Source organism: Sinocyclocheilus grahami, unplaced genomic scaffold (assembly GCF_001515645.1).
Source record: "Sinocyclocheilus grahami isolate Dianchi unplaced genomic scaffold, SAMN03320097.WGS_v1.1 scaffold132.1, whole genome shotgun sequence".
Taxonomy (NCBI): Eukaryota; Metazoa; Chordata; class Actinopteri; order Cypriniformes; family Cyprinidae; genus Sinocyclocheilus; species Sinocyclocheilus grahami.
The window spans coordinates 1,052,599-1,075,796 of NW_015505311.1; the positions used below are offsets into that span (position 1 = coordinate 1,052,599).

Genomic DNA, 23,198 nt, shown 5'->3' on the forward strand with positions numbered 1-23,198 from the left:
TACCACCGCTGAGTGGCCGGGTCACCGGCTCGGCTCCTCAGCGAAAACCTGAATATGCGCTGCATCTGCTGCCTACTTATACTCACGCTGTGATCAGCAGCAGCTGGATGCAATAATCGCATGCCAATGTGCATTGGCTCGTTTAGTTTACACTCGAATTAGATTGGTCCCTCTAAGCGAGATCCCAATTCGTCGGTCATCCGATGTGACGTCTCCGTTCCCTCCTTCAGGGAACGAGGGTTACATACGTAACCGAGATGTTCTTTTTCACTGCTTTATTGCGCTTAATAGCTTTATTAAACATTAAGCACGTCCAAAATTTGCGATTACATGCTGACTGAGAGAGCTTTCTGTGTTCACGCTTCAGGAGTGTGTCAGACTGTGGGAGCGCTGCATGAAGTTCTTCACTGCATACTGCGCTTAATAACTCTATATTTAACATCAAGCACGTCCGACTCTATATTGGAGCATATCAATAAACCTTTTAAATAGCCAATAGCATTTAATTTTAATCACAACAGTTTGATTTAAAACTCTTATAGCTCGCTCAGTAATCATATTATTCCAAAACAATAAAAGTGGTGACAAAGACAGTAAACAGCAGAATTGGGATTTTCTTTAATGCTGAAAACTATAAAATCTTAGAGAAATCCAGTTTGATCCCATTAGGGTAATTAAAGAATTGGTGCCAAATTATTATTTACTAAATTACTCCCAGAATCCTCTACAGATTCCTTTTTGACTGGGTTTGGTGTCCTCAGTTAGCATACCATCTGTTTAAAATGATCAACTAATATGTGAATGATAAATATAGTGAATTTCATTTAGGGTATAATCGAAGCTCAGACACAACAGATGGGTCTGAAAAGGCAGGTGTAGACAGACTTTGCACTGATTATGAAAGAAAGACAGTATCAATCACTATTATCAAAGCAAATGTCGTAAACTGTATTCAAGTCACTAATGCATTACTGGAGGCTGGGGCTAGTTTTTAACATATTTACTGCACTGAACATTTACATTTTGCATATAAGTTTATGCATTTAGCAGACACTTTTATCCAAAGTGACTTAGAATTTGCCACAGCCAGCAATATTCATAATACACAATACCAGGTTTATTAAAAAATTACTATAGATTAGGAAGCAAGCTAGAGAGTTGGAGTCGATTTATTTTGACAGTCAGTCTCTGTATAGACATATAGAAAAAACGAGCATTTGTGTAAATTGGACTTAGTTTTTGAGACATGTAGCCCCAGCCTCCTTATGTGTAATATTAAATAATGTTGTCCTTCACTGCAGGTGTGTATCCGTGCACATGCTCAAGTGTGTGTGTGGACAGCAGGGCTGGGCTGGTGTCTTCAGAGTCGTCCTCCTGCCCAATTTGTGCCCTGGAAGGCGATGGTGTTAATTGCACCTCCAACACTGAATCGGACCGAGAGAAACAGGGGCCAGACGTCAGCTCAGAACAGAGCAAAAGAAACCAGGATTTGGAAGAAAAGGGGTCTGGGCATGAGAATTGTGTGTGTATGTGTGTACATTATGCCAGAGCCATTTTGAGGCGGATTGTGGACAGCAAGTACTTCAACAGAGGGATAATGATAGCAATCCTTATCAATACACTCAGCATGGGAGTGGAGTACCATGAGCAGGTGAAAACAATGCACTCATTTAGACACCAATCACAAATGAGATTAATTAACATCTGAGTTATTTCTATTAAACACTAGTGAAATTAAGTGGAGAAGAATCCTGCTTCTCTAGTAATCCCACATGTGTCTCCTATGTTTTAAAAGAGATCTCAACAATTTCATAAACTGTGCAGATATATACACCCCAAAATAAAAATGTGAAACTTAATTATAAAAATATTCAATGCAAACGGAGATATCGTCTTTTAAAATTCTGGCAGTTTAATGCCTACAAAAACGGCTGGTAGGGACTACAACAAGTTTTCCTTCCCGGGTTCGTGACATCACAAAACCAGATAAACCCCGCCCTCGGGAAAAGGCAGCTAAGGGGGCGAAGCCATGCTGCGCTGCTTTAGAGAAGAGGAAGAGAAAACTAGGGGTGCACGTAAAAATCTATTCATATATGAATCGCAATTCTGTTTTCTAACGATTCTAATGGATTCACAAGTTTCAAAATCAGTGTTCTAAAGCAGCGGTTCTTAATACTGTTCCTCGCATCCCCTGCTCTGCATACGCTCTGCATCTCTCTCTCTCTCTCTCTCTCTCTCTCATAGCTATGAGAAGCGTTATACATGGACGCGCGTGCAGTTGCCATATTGTATTAAAGCTTTAATCAGGATAAAACCATATATTAAAAGCTAAAATAAGCAGTAGCATTTACAAATAACAGCATATCTAAAAGTATGAGACAACAACAAACAAAAAACATAGGCCTACTATTAAAAGCTGTGCTTGCACAGGTTATGCACAATCTTCTTCAATAATATCCTCTGCTTCTCAATCGGGCTCAAACTGATAAGTGATATTAACGACGCCGTTGTTTACAATACAACCGGAGCACATGCCGCTGAGGTGAGGGGCGGGACGTTTAGACGCGCACTTGAGGCTGTTTAGCTAATCACAACACACTGGGCTAGCTAACCAATCAGAGCCCATCACCTATTTCTGAGGGTGGGGCTTCATAAAAGCAGGAAATGATCAGCATGTTTCTCAGAGAAGAGACAGAGCGGTGTGGAATAAAGGTAAATTATGTGGAAAATAATGCGGTTTTTTTTTTTTACGAAGCATTAACACATGTTAGACTGCACCCCATAAACACAGTCAAGCCTAGAAAAAAAACAGTGAACCACCCCTTTAATCATTATTTTTAGTACAACAACACTAGAACACTAGGTTATTATTATTATTGTTAACAATAATGTTTAAAGGGAAATATTAGTTTATTAGTTTTATTAGTTTTTTCTACTTGAATCTGAGGACTAAGATTTAGTTTATAATAACGCTTGCAATTTCCAATGTGCCAGTGTCATTTTGGATCCAAATCTGTGCATTCTGTCTGTGACCGAAAAATTATTCATGTTTTCCAAATTCAAATGGATACTTAATTATTTATATATATTATATATATATTATATATACACGTATTATTTATATAAACATGTACAACAAAGTTGATACCTGATTGAAACATAATGAGTCCCTCAGTTAATCTCCTGAAATATGAAATGGTGACTTTGAGCAATACAATTTTTAGTGTCTGTTTTTTGCTGTTACATACAAATAAATGCCCTAGTGTCACTCATTGTAAAACAACATGATCCCCCAGCGCTGTGATTCTATGCATGTTTGTGGCTCATATTGCATTTAATTAACCCCCTTTGTTAGGATTAGAGTGTCTGTGTGAGACTGAGAGGGAGTCTGATATTAACCGGTTTGAGGCAGAGGACATTCACACTGTTGCCAGGGAAATGATTATTTACATTACAGTAGACACGGTTAATAACAGCGCTCACCTGCTCTTCCTCTGCAAGAAATAAAGCCACATGGAGAGAAGAAGAATAAATAGAATGTCATGACAGTAACAACACTGTAGTTTAGCTTTTGTATACGCTCGTGTTAGCAGCATATGTTTTACAGACATGAATAATACCTCAGATCACATGGCTTGTTGAGGAGAAGTGTGCCATTACTTTTCAAAGCCTTTTTCATCTGGTAGGGAAAAAAAAAAAACGGAAGCCTACATGTTCACACAAATATACATTGGTTGCCTGTTACTATGACACATCAGTAATATTGTAAATTCTCGTTCTTTCTTTTAGCCGGAGGAGCTGACAGACGTGTTGGAGATCAGTAATATTGTCTTCACTAGTTTGTTTGCGTTAGAGATGCTCCTGAAGCTTTTGGCCTGCGGTCTGTTCAACTATATCAGCAACCTATACAATATCTTTGACGGCATCATCGTTACAATCAGGTTCTGTGCTAATCTGTTTGTTTTACATTTGTTGTAAATGCTGTGTATTTTGACCACAGTTCTGTCTGGTGTTTTCTACAGTGTGTGTGAGATCGTCGGACAAGCGGATGGAGGGTTTTCGGTTTTGCGGACGTTTCGTTTGCTCAGGGTACTAAAGCTGGTGCGGTTCCTCCCAGCTCTGCGCAGGCAGCTGGTGGTACTGATGAAGACCATGGACAATGTGGCTACATTCTGCATGCTGCTGATGCTCTTCATCTTCATCTTTAGGTTTGTATATAAGTTCTTCCATACAAGAACAAGAGTCATACTGTTTGTAGATCATATGTGTTATGAGGTTTCATTTCCCAATTGGTTTTCAGAGGTTTTTAGTAGTTTCAGTAGAAGGAATATGATTGATCATTAAGTTTTTATTTATTTTTTAATATTCATTGATATTCATCAGAAGGTGAATTTTTCCTAAGCACAACATTATTTTGTTATTTCAATCCAGTCACAGTGAGTATGGAATTAATGTATTTATATTATGCCAGGTATCAGTTTTATTTTATACACTGATATACTATTATAGTTTTTGCTAATATTTTCAATGAGATTTTATTTGTATATTTTCTGTTTTCGTTTTTTAATTTTAAAGTTTTAGTAATTTTGTTGTGTCTTTGTCACTTAGTGTTTTTTTAATATGTCTATATAGTTTTTATTAAGTTTTAGTTTTTATTTATTGTAGTACTTAAAAAATTAGAAATGTTGCCTTGGCAACTAGCTGAAATAAAATAAGTTTAATAAGGTAAAAATACGTTTTTTAATATTTTATTTCAAACAATGAAAATTAATTTTATGTTTTTTATGATTTTTGTCAAATAATCATATTAATATTCATTCACCTTCAGTGTACCTTATCATTATGTTTAATTTCCTCCATCGCAAGCACATATTTCTCTTTTAGGAAGTAGTTTTAAGAAAAATTTTAATTACACCTTAAAATGTAATAGTGATCATTGAGAATATGCAAATTGTCTGAAATTCTGATGAAAAACTCCACTGGGACCAATTCTCACTATTAACTTTTGCCTCAATAAACTCATAATTACTGTTTATTAATAGTTAGTAAGATAGTTCAGTTTAAGCATTGGGTAGAATTAAGGGATGTAGAATATGGTCATGCTGAATAAGCCATTAATATGTGGTTTATAAGTATTAATGAATAGCCAGTATGCTAATATGCATGCTAATAAGCAACTAGTTAATAGTGAGAATTGGTCCCCAAACTAAAGTGTTACCAAAAACACAATGATTTAGTGTAAAATGTATTTTGTTTTACACACTAAACAGTTTCTAGTCTTTTAAATAATGACTAAATTTCTGTATTATAACAATTATATCAGTTGTTAGTGTCAGGGTTTTGTCACAGCAATTTAATAGAGAGAGAGAGAGAGAGACCCAGATGCAGAATGATCAAGGGAGTGAGGTTTATTGACAAGGCAAGGATTAACAGGGCTTATGTGAGAGTCCAAACAGTAGGAAAGGGCAGTCTGCTGGTCCTTGGTCAGACCTGGACAAAGTTCTGCTGGAGAACAAAGGAGATAGAGCAGCACCAGTCAATGAGAACTCTGGATATCAGGCAGCAGTTTGAGAAACCAAGGCTTGATACTTTGAGCTGTAGTGATACCAGTCCAGTCAGATAGCCAGGTCTTGAGAAAAGCAACCAGGAGGGATTCAGGACACAGAACAGGAACAAACACAAGACATAACACGACACACAAGACAAGACCACAAGAGAGAACAAGCAGCAGCAAAATAACACACCGACTACGCACTATGACTAGAATGAAAAGAACAGAGAAACAAATACAAACTGCAGTGAGCAAATGAAACAAAAGAACCAAAAGGCAAATTCTTGAAAATCGATAACTAGAATAAAAACTGGGCAAAGACAAAATCAAAATAAAGAAAGAAACCAAACTAGAGGCTTGAGAAAATTAGAGCAAACAAGGACAGGAACTAGACTAGAGCAAAATAACAAAAAGCAAAGAAACCATAATTAACTTCAAGAGAACTAAATGCAAAGCTAGACTGACTAGGAGTGTAAAATATAACACTACTAATATGACAAGTAGACTGATAAGGAATTAGGCAGGACCCTGACAGTTAGCTGGACACAAATGTCACTGTTACCTGGGAATGATATTCTTGCATTTATTGCAGTAAATGTTTTGTTTTTGCAACTTTTTTAATCTCTCTCTCTCTCTCTCTCTCCCTTGTCTTCTGTGTTTTAGTATATTGGGGATGCATCTGTTTGGGTGTAAGTTTACTCTGCGTTTGGAGAATGGAGACACTGTGTCAGATAGGAAGAACTTTGACTCACTCCTCTGGGCCATCGTCACCGTGTTCCAGGTCAGAAGATTGTCCCTAAACTCTTTAATAAGCAATATATGGATGTTATATTCTTTTAAGAAAGCTAGAAATACATTAGGGAGAACTACTTATTATTGCTTAAAGCTGCAGTCCATAAGTTTTGCCTCTTTGTCGCCATCTCGGTTTGAAAGCCTGGAATTGCAGCTGAGTGCGGAATTATCTAGTTTGCGTGGGTTGTGAGTGCGGCTCCAGTGCGGATGAATCTAATCTGAAGAGTATGTGTGGCAGTCAGTCACCGCACCGGTGTGGATATTTACTGTACTTCGCAATCACAGATTCTAGCCTACGTCTTGGAATATGACCCAAATAAGAATTTTCACCGTATATTGCCATCTGAACAAGTAAGTAACAAGTCTGCCACGTTTGTTCTGACCAACTGAGGAAAAAAGCATTACCATAAATCTCGCTACCAATGGTGATTTAATCTAAAGATCGGTTAGCTCATATCACATCAAACCATTCAAATTATTATTATTGTTAAACTTTATTATTATTATTGTTATACTTTATTCTCAAATTATTAATGTTAGCAACATCAGCATTGGTGACTATGAGTATAGTGTAGTCTAGTGTATATTAGTGTATAGTCTAATCTAATTGTCATACTCTTCAAATTTCATATTAAGAAATTATTTTAACCCAAAAAGCTAATTATGCTCCCTTCCAACTGGTTTTCTTTAAAATACAAATCTTTGTAATCCCAGGCTATCTGTAATCAGAAGCACATTTATAACTGGAATATAATTTAATTTCATTCACATGTGTTTCATAAACACATAATCCTTTCTGGATTACAATCCGCCATCAAAACGATACATTTAATTATTCTGGCTGCTGTGAGAAAAGGCTATAAACGATCGGCCACCTGCAGGATCCTCATATGCGTTGATTTAAAAATGATTTCGGAACATTTTTAACCAAAAAGAGTTACGGACTCCAGCTTTAAGTAACAAAGGTCCTTTTTAGTGAAAGATAAAACATTACACAACTATTTTTTGAAGTTGCTGTTCGTGAAATCCCCACATTTTGCTGACCACCAGGAGTCTGTAGGTCACTAAACTGACAGAGGCTTATTCATTTAAAGTCCAGAAATAGCATTTTTAGTCTTCAGAAGCAATTTTTGATTAAATAATCACTCCTCAATGTGGGAACAGCAACATTTTGCAAAAATGCTGAGGCAAGGGATTGTGGGTATTTAGCCTCCCTTAAATGAAGTAACAAATCCTTGCATGTCAGAGCAAAATACAGCTATTGTGAAGCTGTACATTAATATTTATCATTATTTAAATTATTTGTTATTTTATTGTCTGTAAAGTGTTTAAGAGAACATATTTTTGTTCTGCAATCTACTATACATCATTATATTATATGGCTAAAAGTGCTAAAATCCTCTTGCGGTCATCTCTGTCTATTAGGCAACGGCTCAGGCTTGCTGTATGTGAATGAATGTGTTTGTGTGTGTGTCAGTCTTACTTTTAAGACTGGGATTATTTAAACTTCTACTGTTAGAATTGAAATTGCTGAGGTCATCGAAACCTGCCCCATATTACTGCAGACATGATGAGGTCATCAGCCCTCTCCCTGCGGTATTGGGTAGTGTGATGAGGTCACCGGGGGTGACACTTGTGCAAATACTGATATGGTGCTGTATTAACTCCAGCCCCTGAGGGAAGCCATCGGAGTCAGGGTTTCTTCGGTACCGGGAGCCTTTAATTTCCCTAATCTCTGTTTCTGTCGGGTGTGGGTGGGAGTGTGTGTGTGTGTGTGTGTGTGTGTGTGCATGTCTATGTGGTTTATGAGGACACAAATTTGTATAATAACATGGGTATGACATAGGTATTACAACGAGAAGGTGATTTATGAGGACATTTTCAGTGTCCCCGTAATTCAAAAGGCTTATAAATAATTCAGAATTAGTTTTTTTGAAAATCTAAAAATGCAGAAAGTTTCATGTGAGGGGTAGGTTTAGGGGTAGGGTTGGTGTAGGGCAATAGAAAATACGGTTTGTACAGTATAAAAACCATTACGCCTATGGAGAGTCCCCATAAACCATAAAAACAAACCTGTGTGTGTGTGTGTGCATTTGTAAGCAGAATATAAACTCCAGACTGAACCTGCTGTTTTTCTTCTGTTCTAAATCAGTCTGCAGGAAGAGGCAGAGATGAGTTCAGGTTCTGTTGTGATGGCTGTGTGAAATGTGCTGGAGTGAAGGGAAAACAAACTAATCAAAAGTTTCTTCGCATTTGCAAGTTGAATTTTAAATGAGCCAATAAATAAATAAAGGTTTCATTTGTTTTACTTGTTTATACTAATGATGATGCTTTTTCTTTCTTTGTAATAATACCTTTAAAATACCTCATAGTTAATGTAAATATAAATGATTTGCTACTTTGCTTGGGCTAATGAGTTTTTTATATTATACTTATAGTTAATAATTTATCTTAATTTTTATTTATTATAAAAAATGTGTCTTTTTAAAGAAAATGCATTTTCAAGCTAGATACGGTAGATGTTGCAATTTGTTTTTAATAATTTAAACAAATAATAAGAATAAGAATTATTGTAAATATTATTTATTGTAAATATTGTAAATTAGGATGGTTCAAAGAAGTTAGAATAAGTTGTCATAAAATTTCTGTGGCCAGTGAGTGTTACATTATGCATTAATTACACAAATTGTTTTTTTTTTTTTTTTTCAATTCAGTTTCAGATTTGTCAATTCAAGTTCAATTTTGGTTTTGTCACCTGCCAATATTTATCCATAACCAATTAAATATACTTTTCTTAATATGACTATACCATTAATCATTATAATCAAAATACAGATTTTTTTTCAAGGTATGTTATACACATAGAGGTGTTGTTGTAAGCAATAAATGACATTATAACATTTTTAAAAGCACTTAGATAAAGGCAGGTGTTAATTGGTGGTTATATGCTACAGTATTTGCCTGCTCACAATTTAAGACAATAGTTTAAAATGTGTTATTTTTGCTAACAGTCGACAATTTGTGCTAACAGTCATCCTGTGTCTCTACAGATTTTGACCCAGGAGGACTGGAATGTGGTTCTGTATAACGGCATGGCCTCCACCTCCCCCTGGGCGGCTCTGTACTTTGTGGCCTTGATGACCTTTGGGAATTACGTCCTCTTCAATTTACTCGTTGCCATCTTAGTAGAGGGCTTTCAAGCTGAGGTAAAACTGTATATGTTGGACTAGGGACTACAGTACAGTATATATATTTTCTTGAAATGTTTGATTGAAAAGTGTGCTTGTAATATCTTTCTTTAAAATAAATGCCAGCAACTTGCTTTGATATTTTGTATCTAATGCAGGGAGTACGTTTTGGCTTAAAACAATAGTTCACCCAAAAATTAAAATTTACTGAAAATATACTCACCCTCAGGCCATCCAAGATGTAGATGAGTTTGTTTCTTCATCAGAACAGATTTGGAGAAATGTAGCATTACATTACTTGCTCACCAATGGATCCTCTGCAGTGAATGGGTGCCGTCAGAATGAGAGAGTCCAAACATCTGGATTATTAATCCACATGACTCCAGTCCATCAATTAACATCTTGTGAAGCGAAAAACTATGAGTTTTGTAAGCATTAAATCCATCATTAAGATTATTAACCTCAAACCCTTGCTTCCAGCTAAAATAGTCTTCTATCCATAATATTGCTTTCTCCAGTGAAAAAGTAATCTCATCCGAATCAGTGGAGAGAAATATGCAAAAAGCAAGCACCGTTTACAAGGACAATCAGTCCAAAACAGTTCTAAATATCTCTTTGAATTTTTACTGGAGGAAGCTTTATTATGGACCAGGGACCATTATTTTGGCGATGGTTTAAAGTTAAAACACTTTAATGATGGATTTGTTTCTTACAAAACACACAGCTTTTAATTTCACAAAACGTTAAATGATGGACTGGAGTCATGTGGATTACTTGTGGATTATTGTGATGTTTTTATCAGCTGTTTGGACTCTCCTTCTGACGGCACCCATTCACTGCAGAGCATCCATTGGTGAGCAAGTGATGTAATGTTAAATTTCTCCATATCTGTTCTGATGAAGAAACAAACTCCTGTACATCTTGAATGGCCTGAAGGTGAATACATTTTCAGCAAATTTTAAGTTCTGGGTGAGCTATGCTACTTGTTTCACTTCTGTTTCAGTTTTTTTATAACCATTTCTTACTATGTGTCAGTAAGATGTTGTTATTTTAGCGTGTGTGTTTGTCTCAGTGTTATTTTTTTAGGATTAATGATAAACTAATGTAGTTTGATTTGTATTAGTTATCTATTTTAGTTGTTGTTACGTCATGTGGATTACTTGTGGATTATTGTGATGTTTTTATCAGCTGTTTGGACTCTCCTTCTGACGGCACCCATTCACTGCAGAGCATCCATTGGTGAGCAAGTGATGTAATGTTAAATTTCTCCATATCTGTTCTGATGAAGAAACAAACTCCCGTACATCTTGAATGGCCTGAAGGTGAATACATTTTCAGCAAATTTTAAGTTCTGGGTGAGCTATAATGATAAGTATAGCTTTTTATTTCTCCTCTTTCCTGCTACTTGTTTCACTTCTGTTTCAGTTTTTTTTATAACCATTTCTTACTATGTGTCAGTAAGATGTTGTTATTTTAGCGTGTGTGTTTGTCTCAGTGTTATTTTTTTAGGATTAATGATAAACTAATGTAGTTTGATTTGTATTAGTTATCTATTTTAGTTGTTGTTACAGCTGTAGTAATGTTGTCATTTTATTTGTTTTTTATTATGTCTATATGTTTTTTATTAAGTTTTAGTTTTATATAATTTGAGTTATTTCAGTACTTCAACATACAAAATGGAAATGAAATAATATATATATATATATTGAATGCATTTATATATATGTACATGTATATGTGTGTGGCTGTACATACACATATGTAGTTGTTTTTTGGTGTTTGGCTTAGTGTTATGTTAGAATCATTATTATACTCATACCTTTTGTCCTTTTAATATTTTGAATTGTTTTTAGCTTTATTTTTTTGTTTTCATTTAAACGTTAAGTTTTGAAATGTTGTTGTATGCATTTGTCATTTTTATTTAATTTATTTTATTTTCTTAAATGTGGGTATATATATATATATAGTATTTATAGAGTTTTAGCTTTTAGTTTTAATTACTTTTTCTTATTTGTAAGTCGCTTTGGATAAAAGCGTCTGCTAAATGACTAAAAGTAAAAGTAAGTAAAAGTAACTATTCCTTTAAGTCTCTAGATATTTTTGGGGGGCTACTACTGTAACAGATCACTGAAACTACTTTCTCTACTTTGCAACATCTGCGCGAATCCTTTGCACAACTGAATTAGATGTGGCCATATTGCATTTAATTGAGTTTCCAAGAGGGAATTTTCATGTTAAGAGTAAGATGCTGTCAGAGGACTAGAATTATTGCACTGTAACTCAATTACAGCGCAGTAAGCATTATGCACACCATGAAAAAGGGATTTCCTTTGAGCACCCATGGAAATGAAGAAAAACACACTCTTGTTTCCTTTCGTTATTTGGTGTCACATCAAAGAGATTGATTGTGTGGATTGGTGTATGTTTGGTTTGTGTGTGTGTGTAATTTTCATGTAGATGAGATTCATCTGTAGTGTATAAGCGCAGATGCTGAGCTGCAGCTGGTGTGATGTTTTTGATAGGAAATCACTTTCACTCAAACCTTCTGTTGTTCCTTTTTTTTCCTCTCTGTCTTTTATCTCTCTCTCTCTCTCTCTCTTGTCCACAAGGTACACATATCACACACATACATACTGGACACTTTACCTACTCACACAATACTCAAAATACACATTTCTCATTCTCATTCATTCCTGCTTTTCCACGTTTTCGCTTCTTTTCCCATCACTTTTTATTTTTTCACATATTTACAATTGGAAAATTTGGAGTATAAACAAGCAATCTCAATAGCTGTTGCTCCTGTGGCATAACCCATCTAGGAAGTACACAACCTGGTGTGTTTTGGTATTGAACAGCCACTTATCACAATAAAATTACCAATGGATTTCTTTCTAGTGAAATATCCTGTTTCACCATTTCAAATATGTAAAATTATGGAAGTAAAATGGTCCTGAATGCCGTTTCATGTTGATTTTAAATGCATGGAAAGAGAAAGTTAAATTTATTTTTCCCTATGCAAAGAGTAGTTTAATGTTTTGATCTATATACATAATAGAATTATCACTTTCCCTTTCAGTCGGTCACTCTAGACGTCACGTCGGATGACCGATGAATTGGGATCTCGCTTAGAGAGACCAATCTACTTCGAGTGTAAACTAAACGAGCCAATGCACATTGGCATGCGATTATTGCATCCAGCTGCCGCTGATCACGGCGTAAGTATAAGTAGGCAGCAGATGCAGCGCATATTCAGCTTTTCGCTTCGGAGCCGAGCGATCACATCGTTCTGATCCTGACTACTCTACTTAGAGAAGAAGACTGAACGAGTTCAACGCGCTCTTTGAGAGCTCTTTGTGTGGGCTGTACGGCACTTCAGCGGTGGTGGTTTCCCGTGTCGAGTGGGTTGCACACATCAGGCTGCACTACCCCCGTTTGTGTTGCAGGCGGCCATCTCCCCTGTGCACCTCAGCATGCTAAAATAATTTCCCTAAAAGAGCAATTACGGGTGCGTCTTTTTAAAGACGACGTTGCGTGGCAAACTTGACATTACGTCTTTGTAAAGACGATGTGGGTCTTGCTATAGACAACGTATCGCTCGGGCATTTCTGGATGTGGTCGTTACCTGGCGCTGGGCGATGGTCACGATCGCTGCCTCACGTGCCTGGGCATCTAGCACGCTGAGCTGGCGTTTGTGGATGAGTCATGTTCTCATTGCGGGAAGATGTTCATCTCAGAGTCGCGGGCCAAACTCCGTTTCCTAAAAAGGGGCGGAGTTCCATTGCCTCTGCCTCGATCTAGTTCTCGTTATGGCGGCAGTCAGGCAGGGGCTACTTCAGGCAGTAGCACAGGCGGTCTGAGGGTAACAGTGGTGGCAAACCCTCCAGGGAACCAATCCTCGGGGGACCATCGCTCCTCTTGCACTCCGCAACCAGTTGAGCTGCCAATGGAACGTGCTAGAAGCGTACCAGCCGTATCCTTTGGCGCTCCTCCCAACGATCAGATGTCGATCGCTGCATCGGAGGGTGAGCCAGAGCTTTCTGGAGAGGAAGATTCGGTTGCGCTGTTGTCCTCTAGGACTGTAGCAATGCCTGAATCGGATCCGGAAATAACGGCTATGCTTTCCCGGGCTGCCATGGGGGTAGGGCTCGAGTGGAGACTTTCACCGTTTTTTTGTTTTTTTCCGCCACTGACCTCTCGGTCGGTGCTACCCAAATACTCGACAAAAGAGCAATTTCCTCTATCTCTGGGTCCCCAGGGGGGACGGGGGGTTGTGGACGATCCAGTGTCGTATCACACTCACCCTCCTCTCTCACCAGTGAGCAGCAGTGGGCGGCTCGGGAGGACGAACCAACGGACTACCCACGCACCCTCTGCTCAAACGCAGGTCAGTGTTACACACACTCAGACCCCGGCCTCGGACCGGCTACGAGACGCCCGGGCCGGGTCCCTGCATTCTTCCTCGCTGCCCCACTGCGGGTACGCCTGTAGTTCCGTTGGTACCACTTGCGCAGCATCTGGGAACCTGGCTAGCACTACCCAGCCCGTCTCGATGGCTTCTTCGAACCGTCAGGCTCGGCTATGCGATTCAGTTCGCCCGGCGCTCTCCCAAGTTCAGGGGCGTCCACTTTACTTCAGTGAAAGCAGCAGATGCCCCTGTCTTGCATGCAGAAATTGCAGTCCTGCTGGCGAAGGATGCGATAGAACCGGTCCCTCCAGCCGAGATGAAGACGGGGTTTTACAGCCCCTACTTCATTGTACCCAAGAAAGGCGGTGGGTTAGGACCAATCTTGGACCTGTGTGTCTTGAACCGGGTCCTTCACCAGTTACCGTTCAAGATGTTGACACAGGAACGCATCTTCGCGTGCATCCGTCCCCGAGATTGGTTTGCAGCGATCGATCTGAAGGACGAGTACTTCATGTGTCAACCCTTCCGCACCACAGACCATTGCTGCGGTCAGACCTTGCATTTCTCTGGGCAGGAGTGCCCCGAGACCAGGTCTCCAGGCATGCTGTGGTTCACACAGATGCCTCAACAACCGGCTGGGGGGCCACGTACAATGGGCTTGCAGTGTCGGGGGTTTGGACGGGGCCCCAACTGCACTGGCACATCAACTGCCTCGAGTTGCTTGCCGTGCACCTTGCCTTGATCCGTCTCAAAGGGCGCTTACGAGGAAAGCATGTACTAGTCCGCACGGACAACACAGTGATCGTTGCGTACATCAACCGACAAGGTGGCCACCTCCTTTGGAGTCCCGTCGCCACAGCTCCTGTACCACCACTGAGCAGCCAGGTCACCGGCTCGGCTCCTCAGCAAAAACCTGAATATGCGCTGCATCTGCTGCCTACTTATACTCACGCTGTGATCAGCAGCAGCTGAATGCAATAATCGCATGCCAATGTGCATTGGCTCGTTTAGTTTACACTCAAAGTAGTTTGGTCTCTCTAAGCGAGATCCCAATTCGTCGGTCATCCAATGTGACGTCTCCGTTCCCTCCTTCAGGGAACGAGGGTTACCATATGTAACCGAGACGTTTTCTTATCAAACATGAATATTCATTACACATTTTCAGCATGGAATTTTAAAAACAACCATTCACCTGATTTTTTTTCTTCTCTTTCATTAAATTTGGTTATACCATGGACTTTTTTATTGCCTTTTTTATTTTGTTTTATTGGAGTTTTGGTTTAAAACTGAAACTGAGAACTTTGCCGACTATGTTGTATTTGATACTAAAATAAATAAATACAAAACAAATATGCATAAAAAAATAAATAAAAATATAAAAGCTACTTAAATAAATCATATTTAGTGACGCATATGAATCACACTGTTAAAAAAGTATACAAAGTATACATTAATAAATAATACTTAAAATGGATCCAAATGCTGTTTCATCTTGATTTTAAATGCATAGGAAGTTCAATGACTCACAGGAAATAGGACGAGGACTAAATTAAAAAAGTTTTAACTAAGCATGAGATTAGAAGGTAGAGAGTTGCATACCCTTGAAAGAGCAAATGTAATTGTGTTTTTTCTGCATTTATTTAAGCTGGCCTTGTGTTGTTTGGGTTGATGTGAAAATATGATGATTCATTACTGTGAATTCAACATTTTAGCCTTTAAATGTCATCTCTCTCTATTTTAGGGTGATGCTAGCAGATCAGACACTGATGACATGTCGTCTGACTATGGTGATGAGGACAAACTGAGAGAACTACTGAATTCAGGTGTGTGTGTGTGTGTGTGTGTGTGTGTGTCTGTCTGTGCATTTGTTTGTGGACAGCTTTTTTATGTGTTTTGTTATTTTATGCTAATCTCTTGTTGATATTAGGATCAGAGATGAAAATGCAGACATTAATGCCCATCTCCAATGGACATCTGGAACCTCGAGCATCCATGCCACCTCACAACACACACATACAGCTCAACGCCACACCCAGAACTGAGGTGTCACACATCTATAGCCAATCACGGCGCAACAGCAACACCTCCACCGAGCCCCATGACCAAAGATCCCTGGTGAGGAGTAAATGCCATTACAAGTAAACCTACACAAAGAGTAATCATAAACAAACATTTAAAATTATATTTAGATCTATAATCATATTAGAATTACAGCTTTTAAGGCTTTTCACACCAAATATAAATATACATTGTACATTTTCAGCGTGGCATTTCGATAGCAAACATTCACCTTAAGATTTTTTTTTCTTCTTCATTAAAGTGGTTTTTACCATGGCCTCTTACTGTTTTTATTGCCTTTTATATTTTGAGCTTTTGGAGTTTTGTTTTAATATTGATATGCTCCATTATATTTGATATTAAATTAAATAAATACCTAACCAAATATGCATAAATTAATAATTAAAAATACAAAAGTTATGTAAATAAATGTGTAAATCATATTTAATCATATATATGACTCCAACTATTCGGAATCCGTGTGTGTGTGTGTGTGTGTGTGTGTGTATACCCAAATATCTATCAATTAATAAATAAAACTACAAAAGCTTTGGAAAAAAATTATAAAACATAGTTAATCACATATATGTATCAGACTATTTTTAAAAAGTATAAATTATATAAATACCTGGACATCTCTGGTATGATCAGTTGCCCTTATCTATATAATATAATATAATATAATCCTTTTTTTTCTTTTACTGATTCCTTTTACTGATACTATTTTATAGACATCCATAACAACAGGAATAATTAATATAATTTAATTTTAGGTTAAATTATTTTTTTAATTATTAACCATCAAATTCAGTCATCCCAAATGATCTTAATTGTCATATCTAAGTGGTTACAAATTGTCCATGTTGTCCCTCTCACTGCTGTATATATGTCAACTTACTTATTTGTTTTTTTATTTGTTCTATCATAGTACACCACTTGTTGCATGCCGTGATAATCAGCTACAGTTTGTGTGTCTGTTGTAGTCCAGCCTTTGGGGAAGTCGCCGCTCCAGCTGGAACAGCCTTGGCCACACCCCCAGTCTAATGAGACGTGCTCAGTCAGGGGAGCGTGAGTCGTTGCTTTCAGGAGCGGGACAGGGCAGCATGGATGACAGCCAATCAGAAGATGGGAAATCCAGGACTGGCAGTCTGGGCGGAGTTTCATGTCTAGGGTCATTTGATTTTCCAGAGCTCCTCCAGGTTCCACGCCCATATTTGGAGTGTAATGGCAGATTAGATGGAGGGTATCCATCCTCTCCAAACATTACACGTGCTGATCCACCATCCACACAGGGGGCGGATGATGATGAATTTGAGGAGGTGGAAACTTGTCTTTAATAATTTTTTATTATTGACTATACTAATATATCAGTCACACAGATTAAATATTCTTGGCATTGTTAAATATTGCAAATATTAAGTGTTTAATAAGTATAATAAGTATAATATTTTCTTATAATATTTGGTATTATATTTCATTTAGAGCTGGTGTCTGATTGTGAAGAGACTGTTGGAGCCGTATAAACCCCAGTGGTGTAGAGACCATGAGGATTGGTCACTTTACTTATTTTCCCCCCAAAATAAGTGAGTGCAAACACAGCAGACCAGCTAAATACACACATATACACATCTAATGAATGCTGTGCTTGCACATTTTTATGCTGTTCACACAGCTTTTTCTCTTGTTCTCTGCAGGTTCCGAATGCACTGTCAGAAGGTCATCACTCATAAGATGTTTGATCATATTGTGCTGTTCTTCATCTTCCTTAACTGCATCACAATCGCTCTAGAGAGACCTGACATCCAGGCTGACAGCATGGTGAACACAACCACAACACCTATTCTAGCACTATCATCGAGCTTTATTATATTTGCATACTACTAGGGGTGTAATGGTACACGTATTCGTATTGAAAATACGATTTCGGTTTGGTACGCATGTGTACCGAACAAATACAGCATTGTTTTAACCACTGCACGAGTGGAACTTCATTGGAAACTTTCAGTTAAATTGTTTCTTTTGATAAGACACAAAGTCTTATCTTTCAAATTGTCATTTTTTCAGGAAATTCAAACAATAAATGCCGATTTGACGCTCTTTGATGTGGCGCAATCATCCCTTTCTCTTTACTACTAGTTATAATGTGAAATAAACATGAATGAACATCTCACACCTGATGTAATCGCTCAATCAGTGTTTTAACTGCGGAAAGACGTCATTAAAACATCTTGTAAGCAAAATGTCATGTCACATTTTATTTACCTCAGGCAAGTCATCAGTGTCCACAGCTTGTAAAACGACTCCCTATAGTTTAGAGCAGGGGTCACCAAACTTGGTCCTGGAGGGCCACTGTCCTGCAGAGTTTTGCTCCAACTTGCCTCAACACACCTATCTGGATGTTTCAAGTATACCTATTAAGACCTTGATTAGCTGGTTGCAGGACACCGGACCTCCAGGACCGAGTTTGGTGACCCCTGGTTTAGAGCATAAGCTGAGGTAGATTTTTAACCCTAAGAAAATGTTAATTATAATTACATTTATTTAAAGAGAGCAATTTGTTCAGTAAACCACTGGTTAATAAAAAAACAAAACAATTTATGTTTAGTTTTACCCCTGCTGTACCGAAACTGTACCGAACCGTGACTTTAAAACCGAGGTACGTACTGAACCGCCATGTTTGTGCACCGTTACACCCCTACATACTACTGTTCAAATGTTTGGGGTCAGTAAGATCTTTTAATGTTTTTGAAAGAAGTCTGTTATGCTCACCATTTATTTGATCAAATATACAGTAAAATCAGTAATATTCCTGTGATGGTAAAACTGCGTTCGCACTGCCGCTGACACAGAGAGAGCAGTTACCATGTTTGGTTAAGAAACAGCTTCACAAACAGTCTTTTCAACTACACAATATTATTTCTGTCGTACAGTCAGTCATATTATCACAGAAATACTGGGATGAAAGTTTATAATTCATATATAAACATTGATGTCTATGGTAGCATGACCAAAATAGAGCAAATCCACATTTGAAAGTAACTGCCACATAACGTTTGTGTCAATTGCATTGTTTCGCCACCAAGGTGGCGGAAGGTGATTTAAAAAATGTTTAATTGAATGAATCATATATTCAAGAGAATCGTTCAAAAACGCTGATTCATCCAGTAGGTTTATGAATGAGTCGTTGAGTCATTGATTCAAACAACTTTTTCATAATTTTTATATTAAATTGAAGTATTAAATATATTATATTTTAAATACATATAAACTACCAGTCAAACGTTTTTGAACTGTAAGATTTTTAATGTTTTTTTTTTAAAGAAGTCTCTCGCATTTATTTGATCCAAAGTACAGCAAAAACAGTAAAATTTTGAAATATTTTTACTATTTAAAATAACTTTCTATTTGAATATATTTAAAAGTGTAATGGATTCCTGTGATTTCAAAGCAACATTTATCTGAAATAGAAATCTTTTGTAACATTATAAATGTCTTTATCATCACTTTTGATAAATTTAAAGGATCCTTTCTAAATAAAAGTATTAATTGATATAACCCCCCCTCCCCTCAAAAAAAAAACTGACTGCAAGCTTTTGAATGGTAGAGTGTATAATGTTACAGAAGTGTTTTATTTCAGATGAATGCTGATCTTTCTATTCATCAAAGAATCCTGAAAATAAATGTACTCAAGTGTTTTAAATATTGATAATAATAATAATAATAATAAAATGTTTCTTGAGCAGCAAATCAACATATTAGAATGATTTCTGAAGATCATGGGACACTGAAGACTGGAGTAATGATGCTGAAAATTCAGCACTGCATCACAGAAATAAATTACATTTTAAAATATATTCAAATAGAAAGCCGTTTGTTTAAATAGTAATACTATTTCACAGTATTACTGCTTTTGCTGTATTTTGTATCAAATAAATGCAGGCTTGGTGAGCAGAAGAGAATTCTTTAAAAAACATTAAAAATCTTACTGTTCAAAATCTTTTGACTGGTAGTGTATATTAAAATGGTTAATACTTCATTCAAATTAATTAAACACTTTTAAATAGACTGCAGCAATCATATTTTGCCACACATTATTTTGTTTAGTTCAGAATCGTGATCTCTATTTGAGACCAAAAAAAATCGTGATTCTCAATTTATCCAGAATCGTGCAGCTCTAGTCGTGTTTTTTTGTTTTTTTTGTACTTGAGTGCAATACATTTTGGTTGAAAAAATGAGAAACGTGTAAGAGAATCGTGATCTCAATTCCCATGGAGAAAAATCGTGATTCACATTTTAGCAAGAATCGTGCAGCCCTAACATGATCCTTCAGAAATCATTCTAATATGCTGATGGTGTGAATGTGCTATGAATGGTGATGGTACATCTAACTGTATTATTGAAACTGCATTTGTAGCAGTGCCAGCGGAAATCTGATTGGCTGAGCCGCATTCAAAGCCACTGTAAAATAGCCGATAAACACATACCTGTGACCACACACCAGTTAAATTTTATATTACATAGTCTATATAAATATCATAAATTGTATCTTAGTTAGAACTAATGAACTGTATCACTTGGCAGAATTTATTTAAATTGTATTTAATTTATTTAAATGTAATAAAATTTAACATTTTAGATTTTTGTACATTTATTGAGAAAAAATTATCATTAATATTATTTTATCATAATAATATATGGTCATGTGGATTAACATTGGAAACTGATTTCAGAATGATATGATTCTACCCTTTTGAAAATTTTTAATGTGCATATAATCTATAAACCTAAAATAAATTTCCTGAATACAACTTTAAAATTATAAAATCCATTATATCTCAATCATGAAATGTCATAATATGCTAAATAAATGCTGTAAACAGCCACTGGGTGGATTCAGTAGGTGAAACACATTAACACCTCATAGATGCTCTTTTATTGGTCTCTAAAGGATGTGGTGCATTTGTTGCCTTTTTAAATGACATTTTCATGATTTATTTGTTTGTTTGACAGGAACGGATTTTTCTTAAAGTGTCTAACTACATCTTCACTGTGATCTTTATGGCTGAGATGACTATGAAGGTAGGAAATTAATACAATATTGTTAATTGATTTAATAAAGGCAAACATTTTAGTTTAGTAACTTATAATACAATAATAATAAAAGGTAGATTCAGGTCAACATTCTCATGACTGATTATGATTATTATGTTGTTGGTGTTGTAGGTGGTTTCTTTTGGGCTGTATGCTGGTCCAGGCTCATACCTGAAGAGCAGCTGGAATGTTCTAGACGGCCTGCTGGTATTTGTGTCTATTGTGGACATCCTGGTCTCTCTCGCCTCCTCTGGCGGGAACAGAATCCTGGGTATCTTACGAGTACTTCGACTGCTCAGAACACTAAGACCCTTGAGGTAAGACTCTTATTGAAGGTGTGTGTGGGTGTGTATGAATGTGTAGAAGTACATTAAGTCCTCTATTGTAGGCTGTTGTAATATTCTTAAAGGGGTAGTTCACTCATCTTTCTTTTGAGGAACACAAAAGAAGACGTTTAGCAGAATGTTCATACTGCTCTTTTGCAATATAATGGAAGTGAATTGGGGCCAGAGCTGGTGAACTCCAAAAATTCTCAATAAAAGTAGTGGATACAACTCTGGCACCATATTTCAATTAATCTGAACTGATGATGATGCACCACAATTTTGGCAACCAAAATTTAGGCGAAAATCTATTTTCGGTTTTGCCTGAAAAAGTTTTGGTGGGCCGAAATCGTTTACTGACACGGTTACAGAACAGCTTCACACACACACACACATATAGAGGTAGACATTAAGGGGGAATTCATGAAGAATTAATTATGTCCACTGGTGGCGTCTTTTATTAAAATAATCAACCTTCCCATTTGCCCTTTTTCTAAACCATCAAGCAACCCATTATATTTTAGATTCAGGTCACACAAGCACATTTCATCAGAATGACAGGATTCTGGTGGACAGTGTTTCTCATTGCTCTTCTGTTGTTTCATATGTGACATCTGTGCTATTCTTAGTTTAGACATGCAACTTTAATACCATCATGTAATTAATTAAATTATGTTTCACATCCAACATATGCTTGATTTGAACATCAAATGCTGACAGTTCAAACAATGAAAAATTAGAAAATTCAAAAAAATGAAAACACAAATATATTATGCAGCACAACTCTTTTCAACATTGATAATATGATAATATGAAATGTTACTTGAGCACCAAATTAAAATATTAGAATGATTTCTGAAGGATCTTGTGACACTGAAGACTAGAGTTATGGCTGGCATCACAGGAATAAATTGCATTTTAAGTTATATTAAAATAGAAAAGAGTATTTCACAATATTACTGTTTTTATTGTATATTTGACCAGATAAATAAGCATAAAAGACTTCTTTCAATAATATAAAATAATCATATTGACCACAAACAATACACTTAATGGAGAAAATTAAATTCAAGACTTATTCTTTAAAGGGGTCATCCTTTCTCTTTGAAGTGTTACAAGCTCTTGGTGCATAAAGAAGATCTGTAAAGTTACAAAGACTAAAGTCTCAAATCCAAGGAGATATTCTTTATAAAAGTTAAGAGTCAGCCACGCCTACCTAAAATGGCTCGTTCTAACACGCCCCCACATGTCTACGTCACGATGTGGGAAGATTTGCATAACACTGCCCAAATGTTCACGCAAAGAAAGAAGGCGTAACTTTTATTCTCGCTGTAGTATTGTTGCCGCCGCCGCCATGTCGTGAAGACGCTGTGTTTTGTTGTGAAAGCGAAACTACTTTGTTTGGCCTTCCAAAAGAGGACGATATCCGCTTCATCATGCCTACAGCTGATCCGTGCTGGTCGCTGAGGAAATACATCAACTTCGCGCTGTGGATCGCCGGATCGGCTTTCACCGTGGACGAAGCAGAGTCCAGCCCGGGGTCGTCACATGTGGTTGCCACAAGCCGTTCTCAAGCCCACCGCCCGTCGCTCAATCAGCACGCCAGCCTCCGCTCACTCTAGGCCGCCGTGTGTGACGCTGTGTTTCGTTGTGAAAGCGAAACAACTTTGTTTGGCCTTCCAAAAGAGGACACGACTAGAAATCAGTGGTTAAGTTGTATTGAGGACTGTTTCCTGATCCTGGTAGAGTAGACTACAATGCCGGCTGTTCTGACTCACAGACTGTAAGTA

General features: G+C 37.2%; 1 protein-coding gene across 1 annotated transcript in view; it reads left to right on the plus strand.

Moving 5' to 3' along the window:
• Positions 1-23,198, plus strand: part of LOC107590735 (voltage-dependent T-type calcium channel subunit alpha-1H-like) — a 66,701-nt gene that overhangs the window by 27,369 nt on the left and 16,134 nt on the right. The window contains 13 exon segments of the mRNA XM_016279644.1: positions 1,302-1,651; positions 3,790-3,941; positions 4,023-4,208; positions 6,215-6,332; positions 9,394-9,549; positions 15,678-15,759; positions 15,864-16,051; positions 16,978-17,313; positions 17,477-17,577; positions 17,689-17,812; positions 21,005-21,073; positions 21,218-21,402; positions 22,827-22,861. Coding sequence (XP_016135130.1) covers positions 1,302-1,651; positions 3,790-3,941; positions 4,023-4,208; positions 6,215-6,332; positions 9,394-9,549; positions 15,678-15,759; positions 15,864-16,051; positions 16,978-17,313; positions 17,477-17,577; positions 17,689-17,812; positions 21,005-21,073; positions 21,218-21,402; positions 22,827-22,861 — 2,082 coding nt within the window.